Source organism: Primulina huaijiensis, chromosome 16 (assembly GCF_012295235.1).
Source record: "Primulina huaijiensis isolate GDHJ02 chromosome 16, ASM1229523v2, whole genome shotgun sequence".
NCBI lineage: Eukaryota > Viridiplantae > Streptophyta > Magnoliopsida > Lamiales > Gesneriaceae > Primulina > Primulina huaijiensis.
In genome coordinates, this window is record NC_133321.1 from 16,792,976 (window position 1) to 16,811,079 (window position 18,104).

At 33.2% G+C, this 18,104-nt stretch overlaps 3 protein-coding genes across 8 annotated transcripts; 1 reads left to right on the top strand and 2 right to left on the bottom strand.

The window, feature by feature from the left end:
- Nucleotides 1-3,694: 3,694 nt before the first annotated feature.
- LOC140960918 (protein NODULATION SIGNALING PATHWAY 2-like) lies at nucleotides 3,695-5,161 on the bottom strand. Its single transcript, XM_073419240.1, has one exon. It carries the CDS (start codon nucleotides 5,159-5,161, stop codon nucleotides 3,695-3,697), a length of 1,467 nt encoding a protein of 488 aa, XP_073275341.1.
- Nucleotides 5,162-10,009: 4,848 nt separating this feature from the next.
- LOC140961912 (uncharacterized) lies at nucleotides 10,010-14,399 on the bottom strand. Of its 6 annotated transcripts, none has more exons than XM_073420696.1 (7): nucleotides 14,081-14,396; nucleotides 13,894-13,998; nucleotides 12,696-12,800; nucleotides 11,923-12,251; nucleotides 11,064-11,159; nucleotides 10,625-10,684; nucleotides 10,010-10,533 (listed from the first exon to the last, which is right to left on the bottom strand). In XM_073420696.1, the coding sequence occupies exons 3-7, from the start codon at nucleotides 12,793-12,795 to the stop codon at nucleotides 10,339-10,341; spliced, it is 780 nt and encodes a 259-aa protein (XP_073276797.1). In that variant the 5' UTR covers nucleotides 12,796-12,800; nucleotides 13,894-13,998; nucleotides 14,081-14,396; the 3' UTR covers nucleotides 10,010-10,338. The 6 variants fall into 6 exon arrangements, with proteins under 6 accessions (XP_073276797.1, XP_073276796.1, XP_073276795.1 ...); XM_073420695.1 differs by having other exon boundaries at nucleotides 14,077-14,396; XM_073420694.1 differs by lacking the exon at nucleotides 13,894-13,998 and having other exon boundaries at nucleotides 14,077-14,399.
- A 1,076-nt stretch (nucleotides 14,400-15,475) lies between these two features.
- Nucleotides 15,476-17,767, top strand: LOC140960930 (uncharacterized). Its single transcript, XM_073419252.1, has 4 exons — nucleotides 15,476-15,629; nucleotides 17,110-17,213; nucleotides 17,291-17,438; nucleotides 17,532-17,767. The coding sequence occupies exons 1-4, from the start codon at nucleotides 15,611-15,613 to the stop codon at nucleotides 17,567-17,569; spliced, it is 309 nt and encodes a 102-aa protein (XP_073275353.1). The 5' UTR covers nucleotides 15,476-15,610; the 3' UTR covers nucleotides 17,570-17,767.
- The last annotated feature ends 337 nt before the right edge of the window (nucleotides 17,768-18,104 follow it).

Consider the following 18,104-nt stretch of genomic DNA (forward strand, 5'->3'; position numbering starts at 1 on the left):
CAACACAAATATTTTTCACATTTTAAAATAATTTTTCAACAAAATCTTTTTTGTCAACTAAGTGAAGATAACAGAATTTATATTCATTACCACACATCTTGGGCTTTCCAAATGAGTTGGATACATTAATCAAGAAGACCTACACATTATATTTTGAGAACGGACCATTTAGTAATTAAGGCCCATGAAGAATTTGATTATATTAAATTTTAACTATCACATGTTCCGAGTAAATAAGAAAAAATTTGTAAAATAACATTGGTTAACTATTTTTTTTAAGAAAATGACATCCTCAAGTGTAATAAAAAATGAGATCTGGGAATCGCATCTAGGATTCATCGATTGAACTGTTATCTAAAATGTCCTACTTGCGTTGTTTTTTTTTTTTTTAAAAAAAATAGCTATCTCATAGGAGACGACTATTTTCAAAAACAAAACACACACGGGGTTCATTGGTCATAATGTCTTCTCCATTAGTTGATATTGTTGTTGAGTGAAATGCAAAATATATTCTAATACAAATTGAGGAAGAGGGGACAATTATTTTAGAGTAGGTCTCTTGTGAGACGGTCTCACTAATCTTTATCTCTGAGACGGGTCAACCATATCGATATTCACAATAAAAAGTCATACTCTTAGCATAAAAAGTAATACTTTTTCATGGATGACCCAAATAAGAGATTCGACCCACGAAATTGATCCGTGAGACCGTCTCACAAGAGTTTTTGTTATTATTTTTACACTAATCATGATGTCGCATGAAAAAAAACAAGAAAATTTGTTGTGGTTTTAAAAGAAAATGAAGAAGGCCGAGCCCTCCATGAATTTGTAGTAAAATAAAAACATGACGCATGTAAACACAACAAAAATAAAAACATTTGATTAATCAAATAATTAATTAATACCCGAATTTAAAATGAATAAAATTTGCTATATTGTAATGCAAATTGATGACCATGACCTAAGACAAAATGTTGATGCCCTGTCTCATCACAGGTGCGGACTTTTGGTGTTCGGTAGAAAGTTGTATAATTGAATCAAACATGTAATTATTTTTTGATTAAATCTTCCAAATTTTTGAAAAATAATCATCTAATTATGGTTAGAAGTGTAGCTAATTAGGACCGATAACTATAATCGATTCATCTAATTACACGAGTATTTAGCTTCAAACAATATTGTTTTGAGTATGTCTCATCTGTGAGATCCTATGAAACGATATCACATATCTTTATTTTTTAAACGGGTCAACTCTGCTCATATTTATAATAAAAAATAATACTTATGCTATAAAAAGTAATATTTTTTCATGGATAATCAACCCAAATAGAATACTCGTCTCACAAGAGTTTTGTGTGTTGTTTTTATGTAGAAAATAAGTAAAACAAAATTTGTATCCAAAAGTATTGAACGAAGAATTAGAAATTAAAAGTTCGTTATAATATAAAATCAAGAATAGAAGAAGGTTTTTTTTAAAAAAAATTAATTGTACACTAAATTTATAGAGGGTGGTTTATCATAAATAATTATGTGACAATATGATTGGAAGTGCTTTGGACAGATTATTAATTTATTATTTCCCTAATAAAAATATATAATAAATTGAAAAGAAAGCTGCGACGAATATTTTAACTTGTATGAAGTGCGGAGGAGTATCTTTAGTATTTAATGTGCAATTTTTATGTGTTAATTTGGATGCCTAATGTCATCAAATTTGGGGCATTTATGTTTTATGATGGGTACATTCCAGGAATCTTCCCATGTTATAGTGATACCCTCCTCAAAAAAATGTTTTAGTTATGTCATCCACGCGTAAGAGAAAGATATTTCAACGGTCATAAAAACTTTTGTGAGACGATCACACGAATCAATTTTTTGATACAAATCATTTATTTGAGTTGCATATGAAATATTATTAATTTTTATGCTAAATATATTATTGCTTATTATTGTAAATATGAGTACGATTGACTCGTCTCACAAAAGACTTACTATTCAACGGTTACTCAATCCCCATGTATATATTGTTAGATGTGGTCCAAGGGTTAAAATGTAACTTCATCTCAATTTCCAATGAAATGATTTGTTTTAAAACAAAAAAATTGAGCTGGACATGAATTGATTTTACTATTTAATGTCAATTTGTAGGAAATGATCTTTGTCTTTTTCACGAAGTTAATTTTGAGTAATTATATGCGATATAAAATAAATTTGTTGTCGTGAACTGAATATTGCATAAATACTAGGAAAACATGAATTTGTACATTTCGCTGTTTGGCTGGAGTAAATTTTTTTTTTACTTTCTAATATCTAAAATTTCTTTTATATGAATTCAAAAGATTAAGATGTATATTATCCAAAATCAGTGAAAATTTTAAATATTTTTGATTTAGAGGGTGGAATATGTTAGTACACATGTAAAACAAATAAAATTTTGCAATATTTGGACTATAGGGCGGGATGACTACGATGAGATGATACATTGAAAGATAAAAATAACATTTTTTTTTATTATCATAAAATTTGAGTCAGATGTCAGATAATGCAAAGATGTTAAATCTCATCTTCCGTATCAAATTGTGCTAGATTATAGAGACTCAAATTTTAAACATTCAGTAGTAAATTAGTAATTAAATCTACAACTAATAAACTATCTTAGAGCCAAGTTAAACAATAGTAAAGCAGCAAATGAGATTCAATTTCAACCACCTCCAATTACATGGAATTCAAGCTATAATTTTATTTTATTTTTGAATTGACAAAAGTCCAAGTTTTCCAATATAATAAGAGTGGGTCTAATGTGAGACCGTCTCACGGATCTTAATATGTGAGACGGGTTAACCCTACTCATATTCACAATAAAAAGTAATACTATTAGCATAAAAAGTAATACTTTTTCATGGATGACCCAAATAAAAGATCCGTCTCACAAATACGACCCGTGAGACCGTCTCACACAAGTTTTTGTCATATAATAATCTCTCTTATAAGTTAGAATTATAAAACTTAATTGTGGGTTTCATGAGCGCACGCGTGTGTATTTTGTTTAATTGTCTTGTTATTCATTTGATTTACTAGCTCACATAATTTAACTATTTTTTAAAAAATACTATAAAAGACGAAAAAAATGCGAACTTAAGATAAAATAGGAAAAAGTTAGAGAAAAAATGTGAAGAAGATGAAGATATGTATGATATTTACAGAACAAGCTCCTATCGTCAAAGTTACATAGCAAGTATTAGAGGAGTAATATTGGAAATAAACGTATGAATTGTTGAAGTATTATATATATCCTACGAGAAATGAAAATTTATTGGGTAGAAGAGAGGAAATATATATGTTTGAAATATAAAAAAGTAGGTCTCTTGTGAGACGGTCTCACGAATCTTTATTGGTGATATGAGTCAACCCTATCGATATTCACAATAAAAAGTAATACTCTTAGCATAAAAAGTAATACTTTTTCGTGGATAACCCATATGAGAAATCCATCTCACAAAATAAGACCCGTGAGACCGTCTCACATAAGTTTTTGCCAATATTAATTTAAAAAGGACAATAAGAACAAAAGACTTGCTTTGAAACAAAAACCTGGTACAAGGGTTGTAGAAACGCAACAAAATTGTACGGATTGAAAGTAAAAATCAAAAAGAAGAAGTGGGAGAAATGGATAAACAAAACACAAGATTACAAATTACATATCGTTATCTTGACAACACCAAATAGAAGCCGAAAGTAGGCGTCGTGACTTCCATCCTAGAACAAGTTTATTGGTTGCCGATTCCTCGACCCTATACCCATCATTGTACAATCCAATCAACAACTTAGCTTGACAATAATTCGAAAAACTAATGTCCATCGGGTATGAACCGGTCCCGGCCAACCACTTCCCCCACGAACACTCATGGAAATCCCCATGGGCACGATAAATACGATCCAATGACCCGGCTATTTGGGGCCCCAAGAAAACCCTCTCCACTAACGCACGTGACCGGCTGTGCATCGGAAACCCGGCCTCCAGTGAGTCACACATGGCTGAGTACTGTTGCAATGAGTCCATGAACCGGACTACGAACCCTTCGTCTCCTGTGGGTCCCATTTCTTCCTCGACCAGGGTGATTAGTCGTGGGTTTAGGGTCTTGGACCCAGATAAGAATGATGCGATTGAATCGGGGGATCTGTAATTAAAATGTGGTAGGTGTAACATGCAGTTTATTATAAGGGCTTCTCCCCGTACCAATTTTAAGGAGGATGGTTTGAATGTCTCGGTCGCATCCAGCCTACAATGGTGGAATGAGAATGGTTGACCTATGGACGCTGCAAAGGATGTTAGGCGTCGGCCGGTGTCTTGGACGGTGCCTAAAGAACGCCTCCCCCCTCCTCCCCTCGATAGGGCCGTGATCCGAAGATGTGGAGGTGGTGTCCCATCTTTTCTAGACACCAAGGACTGCATCAGTGAGGCCCATTGGATACCTTCCATTATATCGTAGTCAACAATATGAACCCTTCTATCGTGAGTCACAGCTTCCAAAATAGCCTGATTTGCAGTGAAATGTCCGAATTTCACATAAGGAGACATGTCTTGCAACAACTGAAACGCCGCCAAAACATCCGTCTGGCGGTGCTCCTCCTTGTATCGGTGGCCGCCGCAGCACTTCTCGCCTTCGATCAAACCTTGTAAGGCGTCGGTGAAATAGGATGCCAGCCTCTCCATATTGGTGCCAACATTTGACGACAGCAACTCCTTGAGCCGAACCAATATCACCCTAGCCAACTCGCGGCATTTGTTAACCCCCGCCAGAGCCTCAGCTGCCGCCATGAGGAGATGGACGAGCCTCAGCCCTTTACAATCCTCCGTGGCGCCACCGCCGGATTCAACATCAGTGCTCATCAGGGTGTGGCACTCCGGGGATGACAAATTATTATAATACTCTTCATTTATGTCATTTTCAGGACTATCTGATTGACGTATCGCAATATTTTGATCATCCATTATGGAGTCAATGAGGTTGTGGAAGTCATCTTGTCCGCCAGAAAATTCTTCCCAGTCGATCACCGGTGACCAGCCGTTCCAATCGCCACCCTCATCGGCGGTGTTCGTGGCGGCCATGTCAATATAATGGCTAAAATTTGAAAAATCAAGATCCATAACCATTGCCATGGCTAAGAGAAAGTGCTCGGCTGTATACTGAATTGAAGTAGCTAGGAGAGGGAGTGATATTTAATTTTAATGGTAATGTATGTCGGGAGTGATTAAATGGAGGGCATTGATATAAAGAGGTGGGATTTGTACTTTGATTTAAATAATAGTCTGTGTCTAATCATGGGTTAATCCAATAATGTCAATCTAGCTTGAATTTAATAATAATAGAGAAAGAAACTATAGTCCCATTTGTGGATATAAATAATTTATAATGATTTGTATAATATTCAGCAGCTAAATTAATTAACAAGTGTGTGAATTCTAAAATAGGGAAGTGTTGGTTGGAGGTTAAGGCACCATAGATTATCTTTGGATATTCTCTAACTTGATGCTCATGCTAGTTGGTAACTCTATTATAATTTTAGTTAAATTTGCATTTTCCCATAAAATTCTGCTCACCAACCAATAATTTGTTTGGATTCATACATAATCTTGAAACAACTTAAGAGAATCTCGTTTACTTGCACTACTATATATGTGCTCATATATTGATTTTGACATGGTAATACAATTTTCATTATATATACAAGGTATACATGATAATCTCGTTTACTTGTAATGTGGTACATAAATCTCTTCCGATAAGAAATAAACGTTAGTTCGAATTCATGTTAAAAACAAAAATCTGCAACCTCTATTAATGTAATAATGCGATTATCAGTGTATCGAAATAATTTCAATATTATTTACATTTTGATAGATTTATTTAACTATTAAGCCGTTTAGTATTATCCCTTTTGATTGTCTGCATAAGTGCCTAGTCAACAAAAAGATTTGTGTCCTCTGGTTCTTTACATTCCGACCAGCTGTGGTAACATCGTTGATTCATCCAACAAATGCAAAGTCACAACGTAAACTACAAAAAAAAAAAAAAAAAAAAAAAAAAAAAAAAAAAAANTATCTTCTAAAACATGAAACGCCAACATTACACAAGAAGTTGAAAACACAAAGTTAAATATGTAAAAATGACTAGGATCCTATTAACTTAGTAATCATCAAAGTGAAAACTAGGCTTTGTTACTTAATAATATATTTGATCCACCAACCTAATGTCCTTAACGAACTAGTTACTACAACAATTTTGTATACATATTTTGACTAGTCTAACTAAATATTTTATTAGTATTAATGTGGCAATGTCACTGGCTAGTTATATATAGCATCAGCCATGCCGGCTCTTCCGGCTCCGGCTCCGGCTCCGGCTCAACTAGCGTCCACCACCTATAATCTAAGAATACGCTTGTATATGCATATACTGTGTGATGTGGAACCATATGTATATCCAGATTCATGTCTATACAAAATTCTAGAATTAGCATAGACGCGTGTGATGGTACTTTCTTCTGAGTCCCATGTCTAATATGTGGAGTCTACTATCCATCGAATGAAAAAATGGATGTGCTGCCACATGAAACTGACCAGACCTATGTGGTGAAACATGGGCAATGGATGTCGGCCTTCGGATTTTCCATAAAACCGATTTGTCATGCGCAGTGCTCGAGTCATTGCCAACCAAGACATGGACGATGTTGTGTATGCACGATTTCCTTATTCGTGTACATATAATTAAATTTGGATCTTCTACGGCGCACAACATGAGATCCACTCGATCCAACGGTGGTGTTGTGTACATCACAAAATCCATATTCATATAATTACTCTATATTTCAAAGTATGTTATAATCGAACAAGAATGTTGTGGCTGTTTTTCTTTGAAAATTTTGAAATCCGTAGATCAAAACACACAAGAGGTGATCATCTTAGATTACATTTTGACACAAATAATCTCCTCAGACCAAAGGAAGAAAGGCCTCCCTTGGACACATGTCATGAAGTCAAATGTTGGTGATTGAATGATGAATACAATTTTTCCCAATTTAATTTATGAATGCTCCGCTCCGATCCATCTATGGCAAATCCAATCACATCTAGGGTTCCATAAAAAAAATCACATATTCTTGGGTCCATTAATGAAGGAAATGCCTTTGGACAACCAATAAGAAAATTTTGAGGGAAAAAAAAAGAAAGAAAGGGAAATGGTATCATATATTGTGATTATATACAAACTGAAAGGGAAATGTGACAAGTCAAAATGAAGTTGATGGGAGAAATTATTGATAGGTTTCAAAGATTCCGAGATTGGTCAAACATGTTTCTATCGCGAAAAGAGGTAGGTCCGGTCCACTTCAAGTTTTGTATTTGGTTTCATTCAATCAATCATCAATTCAATTCGGTTAAATATAGGCTAAACGGCTTTTAAATTCTCAAACCTAAACTTGGCTTTGTGTTCCCTCAGAAAAAATAAGTGTTCGAATTCTCTAATCTAAAAAAAAAATGTTTCGACAATTCATGGGCTTACATGTCTTTTATCGGATGAAAATCGATACAAAAAATGGAAAATATGATGCTCATACTTTTTTTCTGTAATAAATTTTGCAACTTACCTATATTATCATCTTAACTAACACACAATTCCCAAAAAAAAAAAATTATGGAGTACATAACCGTTTACATTTGAGCAAAATTTCTCTAATTTTTTTAACCTTAATTAAAGTTAATATTTACTATATCTACTATTATAAAATAGTTGAGCACCTTATAATTAATCATTTTAATGTCTCAATGTGACATCAAAGTTTATCTCTAGTTTTATCATTTTTCATAATTTGTTATGCAACTTTAATGGTATAAATTGTTATCTGTGTACTTCTCTTCGTCTTCTTATCATTTTTTCTCCAATTTCTTCATATTTTATATCAAAGTTCACATGTCCCCCCCCCCCCCCCTCCCTCCTCCCTCATATAGGTTTTGTTTTAAAAAAACAATATTATTTACCCTATTACAACACATGCATGGCCAGCAGCTTAATATTATTTTCTACTGTAGTTTTTCCAAATATATAGTTCAGTTTTTACATATATTAACATTATTTTCTTGTTTTCACTAATATATATCATTATTAATTAAATCTTGAAAAATCGATTAAATAGAAAATTTACAATAATTTTCTTAATATTCGAGAAAACAAAGTTTATATATTCAATATATAGTTTTTTAATAGTTAATAATAATTTTGAAATAATGACGTAGAAAACATGCATGTAGAATTTTGAATATATTTGTGGGGTTAAACGTGAGGTAGTCCTGTGGGCCGTCGAAGCAGTTGAAAATAAATAGTGAATTGTTTCATTAATGGAAATGGAGCAATCAACTGGCACGTCAGTTAGTACAGATACAAATGTACTGGTGTCTTATATTATTATTTCTTTGTTTGTGACCTCATCAATGTTATTACATGAAAAATAATTTTTTTATAAATAACAGTTTAAATGTCATGTATAAAAATCGTTTCCAAAAAAAAAAAAAAAACTATTACTCCTAAACAAAGTTGTGAATTATTATCAGACACTTTAAGTTTATTAAGGTATTATTATTATTTCCAATATATATATATATAACACATGATGATATATTCAATATATATTTTAGTAAAACTTTTTTCCAACAAAAATAATGTTATTATATTCAAAATTTCATTTAAAAGTATTTTATTTTTAATTTACAATGAATCATAATAATTATATATATATATATATATATATAATTAAAAAGGCTTGTTTTTTCAAAATGTTTCTTATCGCTCTTTTTAATTTTAAATAAAATGTATCACGTATTATATGTACTCGATAAATACTTATTATATGTATAACTTAATAATAATCAAATCTAAAATATATACATCAGTCAAAGAATTATTGGCAATCTAGAAAAATATGTTATCTATAGATTTAATTTGTTTTGGTACATATATAGTATGTTATTATTTAAATAAAAATTTCATAAAAATGTTTTTAAAAATCGCGTGTGTTTATTTTTATATCATGTAGCATAATAATTACTATACACAATCATATTCACATAAAAATTAGCATTTTCTAGAAAAACTTCTTAGTAATATCAAATCGAGAAAAAGGTAAATGAAAGAAAAATGAATATCTGTGTTATGGAATTATTTAATAAAATGGAAAGAGCTTTAATCGGGTACAATTATATCAAAAAATTAATAAAAGTTTTTTTTTATAAAAGGGTATATAAAGATATTTGGAACTCTNCTTTCCTTGTTGAAGCAACATTTTCAATCAAATCAACCAAATCATGTACAAATCCGGCTTCTCTTGGAACCCGTTATTGCATTTTCTGCACTTTTTTTTAGGATGGAGTTGTTTTTTCTTTATGGATTTTATAACAAGATTCACCATTCTCAGCCTGGAAGTTACTCTAAAAATTTTAGGGGGGCAAAAAAAACAAATATTAGGAAAGAAGGTGAAAAAAATATAATTAATTTTAGACTACTAATCAATGAAATAAAAAAATTAAAGGGATGGTCGCACCCACTCGCCCCCCTTGACTCTGTCTCTGAATATAACATGTGACGTGGAAGAAAAAGTACCCGGAATGTGTATATTTGTTTTATACTTGATCACTTTTCATATCCAAGTCCAGTGTCCACATAGTTGGCAGCCAGTAGTGACGAGACCATCGACCAAACCATGGTCGATTAGCTCTACATCTGTGAACTCAAATTCTTTTTCCTTCTTGGCATATACTGTCGAATTTCAGATGGACTCAACAAGAAACAAAACAATAGTGCATCGCTTGTTTTGATAAAACCTATAGAGCGATTTTTATTTTTCGTATTAAGGTTGATGGTATTTTTATTTGAGAGAGGTTTGTGGAAAAACTGAAATTGGTGACACTTTATAAATCAGTGAATATAAATACTAGGCATTTTGGCACTGCTGCACGTAACAACTTCAACCGATTGTATCAAGGCATAATCAATATGAGAATCTCTTGATTCATACTAATGTAGTGAGCACAAATAATGTCTATTGAAATGTGTTCAAGATTAGACGATGAAGCTTATTCGCCTTAAAATTCACAAACATGCCATCTCACATTATGGTTATGTTGCAACATCATCTTACCACTACCACACATAAGCATAATTGATTCTAAATTGTAGTCTCGATTGAAATGAGCAAGATGTTCTAAAATCAGCAAGTTTTCCACGCGCGGTTCCATCCTTTGTTATCTTGGCACCAAAAGGTGTGGGGTAAAAAGCACGTAAGACATCAGGTTTCCTGAGAATCATTCTCGACAAAATCGTGTTCATAGATCTCATATCCAAAATCTGCATCCTCGTCCTCCATTGTTCTCCCGAAAGTAAATTGTTTGGTTCCCATTGTGGTGAAAGGCATCAATCCAAATGCTCGGGCAGTCTTGATCTCACGTGCAATCTTCCTCTGTGCTTTGGCACTGATTCCAGTCTGCTCAAAAGTTGGAAAACAGTTAGTGAAGAGCTTTAGCCATGTTTTCCTCAGAAGTTTAAGTCCATCCAGTAGAAAAAGCTATTGCTACCTTGCTCCTCTTGATGATAATACCGGCCTCAGTGAGGAAATTTGCAAGAAATCTCACATTCTGCACAGAAACTGGGGCTAAGTTAGTTGACTAGCATTTTTTATCCTCTTGTCGAGAATAGTCATCACTAAATCAAACATCTTTTCCGAGTTATTTCATCTTAATGAGAAAATGGTGCGCATAATATAGAGAAAGGGTTAATTATTCTCTATGGCGACAAAATGGATCAGACAATAAAATCTGAATTCCTGAAACTTCTTTAAGGAACAGAGAAAAGCTCACTCAATCTTTCAACAATCCTCTCAACAAAAATTCGAAAAGGAAGAAATATTCAAATGATGGTACTTCTAGACAAACACATGTGACATACACAAAACCCGCATTCAAATAAAAAGAGAAAAAATAGAAGAAAGATAATAGTTATATGTCAAATCCGTACCCTGAAATCAGCTTTGCTTAATACTTCCTCCGTCGTCGTTTCAAACTTATTCCTCTTGCCAGGCCTGCGAACTCCAGGCTTTTTCAGGTCAAGATCCTATATAAATCGATGTAAATCATTATTCTGGTAAACATGACACCAGAGAATGAACAAAGAGCTAGTAAAGCAAAATCGTAACAAAAATTGAAGATCCTATCGGCTAGAATAAGATCAGGCAGCTTGTTTCCAATAACATAGAGTAACACCAAACAACTAAAATAAAAACAACACTCATTCTAAAGGACAAGATAAAACTTCCAGACTCCAGTAGAGAAATTCATTTCTGCATTTACACCATAATAACAGCATGGGTCGGACATCGGTAGATGTTTCCATTTTTTGTTTTCTCTTAGGATGTAGCACCTAGGATTAACAAATGTGTATGGGGAGATCTATTTATTCATTTACGTCAATTTCATAAGTAGGCAACTTTAGTTTGCAAAGAAGGAGTTTAGATTATCCATTGTTAGGAGAAAGTTGCAATCTTGACTCTAGAAAACCATGTTAACATAATCATGACAAATATTTGCAATAACAGCATAAGAACCGTGCAAGTAGAGAAGTAAGAAGCAGTAAGTGCTCGAACCAATGGACCTAGAATCACAAATCCCCATAACAAAATATGACCCTTACAGTAGTAGCTATTCAACTGAAACACATTAAGTGCAGACAAAATACTATTCAACTATAAAACAAATGAAGTCTAGGCAAAATATCACAATACTAACAGATAATAATGTTCTCCAGAGTGGACTCTTCAACAAAACAATATTAAAAATCTTATTCCAAGAAGTTGGAAATGTTACTGTGCAGTTCACACCTTGGTATCATACGTCATCCCGCTCAATAAATTAACATCTGGTCTAAAAGCATAATTCTCTTGATTTACTTCAACAGGGTCATGCTCGAAATAGGTGGCTGCTTGCTTTAATTTATGGCTCATCCCATCGTTCAATGTACTGAAATCATCATTTAGATCATCCAAGGATCTGGCTCCCCCATTGAAATTAAATCCAACTCCATGGCGGTTATAAGATTTCTCAGCTTTGTCAAGTTTTCGATAAAACGAATTCATATGAGGACCATTCTTCTGACCAATGAATTGCTCGAAATCAAGAGACTCGGACGAACCAAAGTTATAATTGTCATCTATATCAACAGAAAGTAAAATTGTTCAAATCTTAGAACTACTTACAGTAAAAGATTACATCAAATAATCTAGCAATCAATCATCAAAACCCAGATTTTACTTAGAGAAAACATATTCAGCTGCGTAGCAGATCATGAAACATAAGCTTAATTCCAAAGAACGAAATAACTGGAATATTCGATAAACTATGTCCTGAAAACAGGCTGTTCACACATTAAGTTAAGTGTCACTAGAACATGACAAAGGAATCTCATCTATTGCTAGTACTTGCTAACTTCTTGTTTTTTTAGTTAAAGATCGGATAAGAGATGAGCATATTCCTAGCAAACGCCAAAAATAATCCTCAAGCATATTCGAAGAACACCATTACTTTTTACAAGACAGCTTCCACCCGTTAATATGTACAAAATAGAAAAGGTATGATGACAGGAAGAAACTACTACCAAAAATTGGACTTGTTGAAAAATTCCGAATCACAAGCGACCTCTGAAATAGACTAGACAAATCGCCGTTAACAGACAACAACCTTCGAATCACTTTCATTTCACCTGCAAAACAACCGCCATTTTCTTCATGGATTTATTAATTTGTTCAACAAAATTAAAACCACAAGACCAGATATCAACGAATAAATCAACGAAATGAAGAGGGAGACCACAAAGTAGGGGAGTAAACAAACAATATCAAGACGAATAGTATAAAATTTGAATATTCGAGTTTGAGCTTGAAAAATATGTGATGTTCAATTGATCTGAAGTTCGATTCGAGGTATTCGAACCTTGATTCGAGCATAATAGAACCATAGCTCAAAATGGCTAAAATTCGAGTTTGATTCGAACTATTCGAACCTTAACTTGAGCTTATTTGAACTAATGTAGTGTAACACCATAAAATGATGAAAAAACATTTGTACAACAATTGGTGCATATGATAGAATGATACTAAAGCGAATAAAGTCTTCAGATATTAAACTCATACAAAACCGAGCCAATACCAAATTAACGGCCAAAAACTAACTGTATCTAGAATCTGAATCTAAACTAGGCAGAGTTTTATCTCTTGCTACCTTCCAAGTTGAGCTGCAGTTGCATTTACATGTTAAAACAAAAAACGCAAAAATTCCAGAAATAAAATAAATCCACCTTTTCAACCAGTACAAAATCAATAGAGTAATCGTAGTAACATATAAATTTTCCATGAAATAAAAAAAATGACAGATTAAAAAATAACAGCAACCCATCCATTGAAAAAAAAGGCTTTAACTAAAATTCAGGAAATCAAGAATAAAATGAGACCGAGAAGAAGGAATTATTGAAAGTTTTTGGATCACGATTAACTAAAATTGAGTCACAACAATTAGACGTGAATTCTTTGAAACAACACAAAAGAAAATAACTTGAAAGCTACCAAAAATGGTCACTCCCAAAGCAAAAGTTACATGGTTACTTTCATCTCGAAATTTTTAGCAAGAATCCAATCTGTTGTACGAATCCAATTAATCCATGACACCATATAAAAAAAAAATAGATTTGGACAAACCCAAAAGAGAAACAAACTTAAAAATATGAATTAAATTAAATTAAATTAATTTAAATACTAAAAAAAAAGAGTAAAAAAGAACCAGTGAAGTAAGTTGCATACCGTTCCAGGTTTACGGAGAAGCTCGTCAAGACCAAATAGACACCCACGTCAGGAGTGCGCTGCGGCAATGCCCAGACTGCCACCCTGCGCGACAGATACCTGTGACTGCAGCCATCGCCCATTCATATCGTTTCAACTTACAAGCACACAAAAAATCAGAGATTGAGGAGCGAAAAGAAAGACCTACAATCATACGAGACGATCTTAGCTTCTTCTTCGATAATCGGCGATTAACCGGTGAGGACTGAGGAGCGAGGAGAGAGGCGGCGTAGGGAAGAAGTAGAACCTGATTCAAAGCTTCTTGGGTCCGTTCTTTTCGGCGATTTGTCAAGGCCCATTAAGCAAAATTATTCTAAAATATATTGGGCCGAGGCTTTGAATGAGTCCATTATTCACAAATCAATAAATCTTTCCAAGATTATATTCCGTATTTTTTTTTCTTAATTTATTAATATCCTCGAAATAAAATTATTTTTCTTGGTATTATTTTGAATGTTATAAACCGAATTTTACTACCCAATCCATTTTTTCGGTTCAAAGTATTAAATAAACGCCCTTGTCATTTACTATCCGATTTCTTTTTTTTTTTTTTTTTTTACAGCACACACTGGGGAAGGAGATTGAACCCGGGGAAAGAACCAGCTAATCTGACGGGTGAAACCATTGGGCTAAAGTCCGGTCTTTTAGCCCAAAGATCTCATTTACTATCCAATTTCAACAGTATCTAAGTTGAAACACATAATAATTTGGGCATTGGAGGGTATTTGGACGAAGAGCTTATAAACTGTCAAATAAATTGTTTTGACATATAAAGTGCTTTTAAAAAAGTTTGATATCCCGACTTATTTTTTAAAGATATTATTTGAATATCTTTTAAATATCGAATAATCATTTTATATTTAATGTTAACACTGATATTTGAACCTAACTTAAGCTTAAAAACTTGTTTAAGAGGCTAATTGTTCATGTTTCTATCTGTAACTATCATGGATTTTATCTGACCGATGTGAGACAACTAACAATGGATAAAATACTTCTTTTAGCTAGTTTTTGAGATTGTGTTAAACCAAAATATCAATCTTAATATATAATGACTTATGTCTTTTTGATAATTATCATAACAGAAAGATTATATAATATCAAACATATCAATTTTATGCTTCATTATCTTATTTTATCTAAATATTTTAACAGTTTATTTTTAAAATAAAACCACATAACTTATAATCTCATAAAACAAATTATAAAACATTAAAATTTATAAGATATTTTGAATAAATTTAGCTAACACATCTAATTTTCTAACATTTTATTTTATGAAAATTATGTCTTTTAATTACTTTTTTTCAATTCCGCGAGCTTCTGAAATCTTTTAAGAGTAGATCTCTTGTCAGACGGTATCACGAATCTTTATCAGTGAGATGAATCAATCATACCGATATTCACAATAAAAATAATATTCTTAATATAAAAATAATATTTTTTCATAAATGACCTAAATAAGAGATCCATCTCACAAAATACGACCAAGACCGTTTCAATCAAGTTTTTACGATGTTCAAACCTTTCTTTGAAAAAAAGGTATACGACGTGGCGACTAATAATTGGAAGGAACACGTTGTGGCGACCCCGCACCCTGCAATTTTACTTTATTTTATTTTCTGTTTTGAAAGAGAAAAAACCGAAGGAGAGACGCTGCAAAGGATTCAGCGCTACCATGGCTTACGTCGAGAGAGGTAATTTTGTCTAGTATTAATAGTATCAATAAATTTTGATTTTTATTTTGAGTCTTCCGATCATTTAACGAATTCCATTTTGTTTTGGGAATTTGGGTTCCTATTTTTATTAGTATGACGAACCTTTTTCTTTATTTAACTGTTCGTTGATCGTAATTCTCCCAAATACTTATTGAATTGCGTTGTGTGTGATTTGTGTCGGCTTAAAATTAGTGGATGATCATCTGAATAAATTGACCACTTAAATGATTTCAATTGTTCATGCTTTATTGCGTTTTTGTTTCGAATTCGGAATAATTTGTCTTGGGGCTTTTTGGAGGTGGGGGATGTTAGCTGTAAAACAAATCTATGGCAGCCCAAGTTTTATTTCTGTTGGCGATGTGTAATAATTTGTGAAATATTGATCCAGCTGGCGGCGGATCTGGAAATAGTTAATTTTGCTGACCAGTGAAGAATCCAGCTAGATTTTAATGGGAGGACATTGAATCTATATGATTGAGAGAGTAGTAGTTATAAGAAATGGTCTGATATGTTCTATACCAGTAGTTTTTTTTCAAGATTGGGCCTACATTTTTAAACTAGTAAAAGGCTGATTCATAAAGTATCTTGAGTTCTTAATGATTAAATGTGATTTGCTTAACTATAGAACGCAACTTGTTTTTTTTATCCGGAAAAAGGATGTAATCTGTGAAGGATTTCTCTTTCTAGATGGAAAGTTTTGATTTTGAAGGCTAATTTAATCTACTCGGGAAACTTTTGTCTAACCATGATCTCCTTAGACCACTCTTGTGCTTTTCCTTGTGTATAATTAGGTGCTTGTTTGTTTTCAAGCATATCATCTGTCTCTGAAGCACCTTATTTCGTGCTTGAAATCACACATTTGTTTGTAATGTTTGGTTCTACATGCTCTCTTTTATGTGATTATTTGAATTTTAACACAAGGGTTCGATGGTGTCATGTCCTTGTTTGCTAGTTTCTCTGACCCTTTGACTTTGCTTGAACAAATTCTTTCTGTGTGTTTTGTTGGGTGTTAATGCTTAATTTTTTGTTCTTCCTTGTTAGCATTTGAGGATGAGAAAATTGAAAAAATGGATGTTGTTAATTTGTTTCATAAAACCGGCCGGCCATCAGAAATGAAGACAGATTATTCACTGTATGGCTATAATTTAGTGGTCATCCATATTTACTTATTTTGAATTGGATTATTGATTGGATTGGAGCAGTAGCTAGTGTAAAAGATCTTATATCAGTGATTATAATTCCGTTAACTCCTGAAACATTGGGGAGAAATAGAGATTGGAACTTAGGAATCTGTCAATAAAAGCAGTGATGTACATTTTCGTTCAGTGGAGTAATACCGCATATTCAATCAATTTGGGAAGAAGAGATGATCTCAAAGATATCCATTATATCCATGTAATTTGTTCATCTATCCATGTTGTTAACATATTTTTCTGGCCAAATTAATTTTCTTTTTCAGGTGTTGTTAGATCTAAGAGATCATTCTGGCGGTTAAAAACAATAGTAGATTTCTTCTGGTCCATTATAAACTTCATTGGGGTGTTTTTTACGACAATGTTTTCGGTACTCTCTAGCTCCAACTCAAACATTTCCCGTTAATGCTTTAATTGCATGCTCATTTCTCCATACGTTATCTGCAGATGGAAAAATCTGATGCTTATAGAAAAGGATCTGGTGCTAGCAAGAAATGGGATGGTGGTGGCCCCGGAGGTCCTGGAAGTGGTCCATATGGTGGTGGCCCACGCGGGCCACCTCGTGGAATGGATAATGTTCGAGGGATTGATCATAGTCAGTTTTTTCACCTTTCTTTCTTTGAAATAATCTTCCCTATACCCCTTGTTCTCAAATTTTGACTTCTCCAACTATTGTTCCGACCCTCAGGCTCCCTTCCTGCATGTGGCTCTTGCTGTGGAGGTTGAAGCGGCCTACAACAATCTAGACATATCGCTGTCTCGTCGCGTACATTTCTGTAACCACGCACTTTGTGGATTGTTAAATAGACATATTACTTGGAATCAACCATATGTACGACTTCATACCTCGGTTGAAATACACACCAACTTTATTTGTTTAAAATTTTTACTTGTTATTGGGATATTTTGTATTTGAGATTGAAACTGTGGGTCTCCTAGAGATCATCTTAGTTAGCCATTTATGCTTCGATCAGGTATATCTAACTCAGCATAAATCATATTTTATATTTGGGTGTTATAGCCCAAAAATTTTAAACATTGCAAAATTAGAATCCAGAACTCGTCATCCATCTTCTAAAATAAGTACATGCATGAATTTTGCCAGAAATCAGTCGCGTGATTGACTTGACATCGTGAACAACTAATGTCATATGGCCTGAATCGGTTCCGAATTGCTGTCGATTCTTTCCGGTTCAGCCACGCGGGTTAGCCGAGTGTAGTAGTACTTGAAAGTAAATGAAGTTTCCAATGAATAGAATTT

Excerpts from the sequence above, each read along its gene's own strand:
- LOC140961912 (XM_073420692.1), bottom strand. The coding sequence starts at position 13,343 with ATGCAACTGCAGCTCAACTTGGAAG. Across the intron at positions 12,801-13,318 it reads ACTGCAGCTCAACTTGGAAG|GTGAAATGAAAGTGATTCGA; the intron begins GTAGCAAGAGAT and ends GTTGTTTTGCAG. Across the intron at positions 10,534-10,624 it reads TTATCATCAAGAGGAGCAAG|ACTGGAATCAGTGCCAAAGC; the intron begins GTAGCAATAGCT and ends ACTTTTGAGCAG.
- LOC140960918 (XM_073419240.1), bottom strand. The coding sequence starts at position 5,161 with ATGGCAATGGTTATGGATCTTGATTTTTCAAATTTTAGCCATTATATT.
- LOC140960930 (XM_073419252.1), top strand. Across the intron at positions 17,214-17,290 it reads TTTTTACGACAATGTTTTCG|ATGGAAAAATCTGATGCTTA; the intron begins GTACTCTCTAGC and ends CGTTATCTGCAG. Across the intron at positions 17,439-17,531 it reads TGTTCGAGGGATTGATCATA|GCTCCCTTCCTGCATGTGGC; the intron begins GTCAGTTTTTTC and ends TCCGACCCTCAG.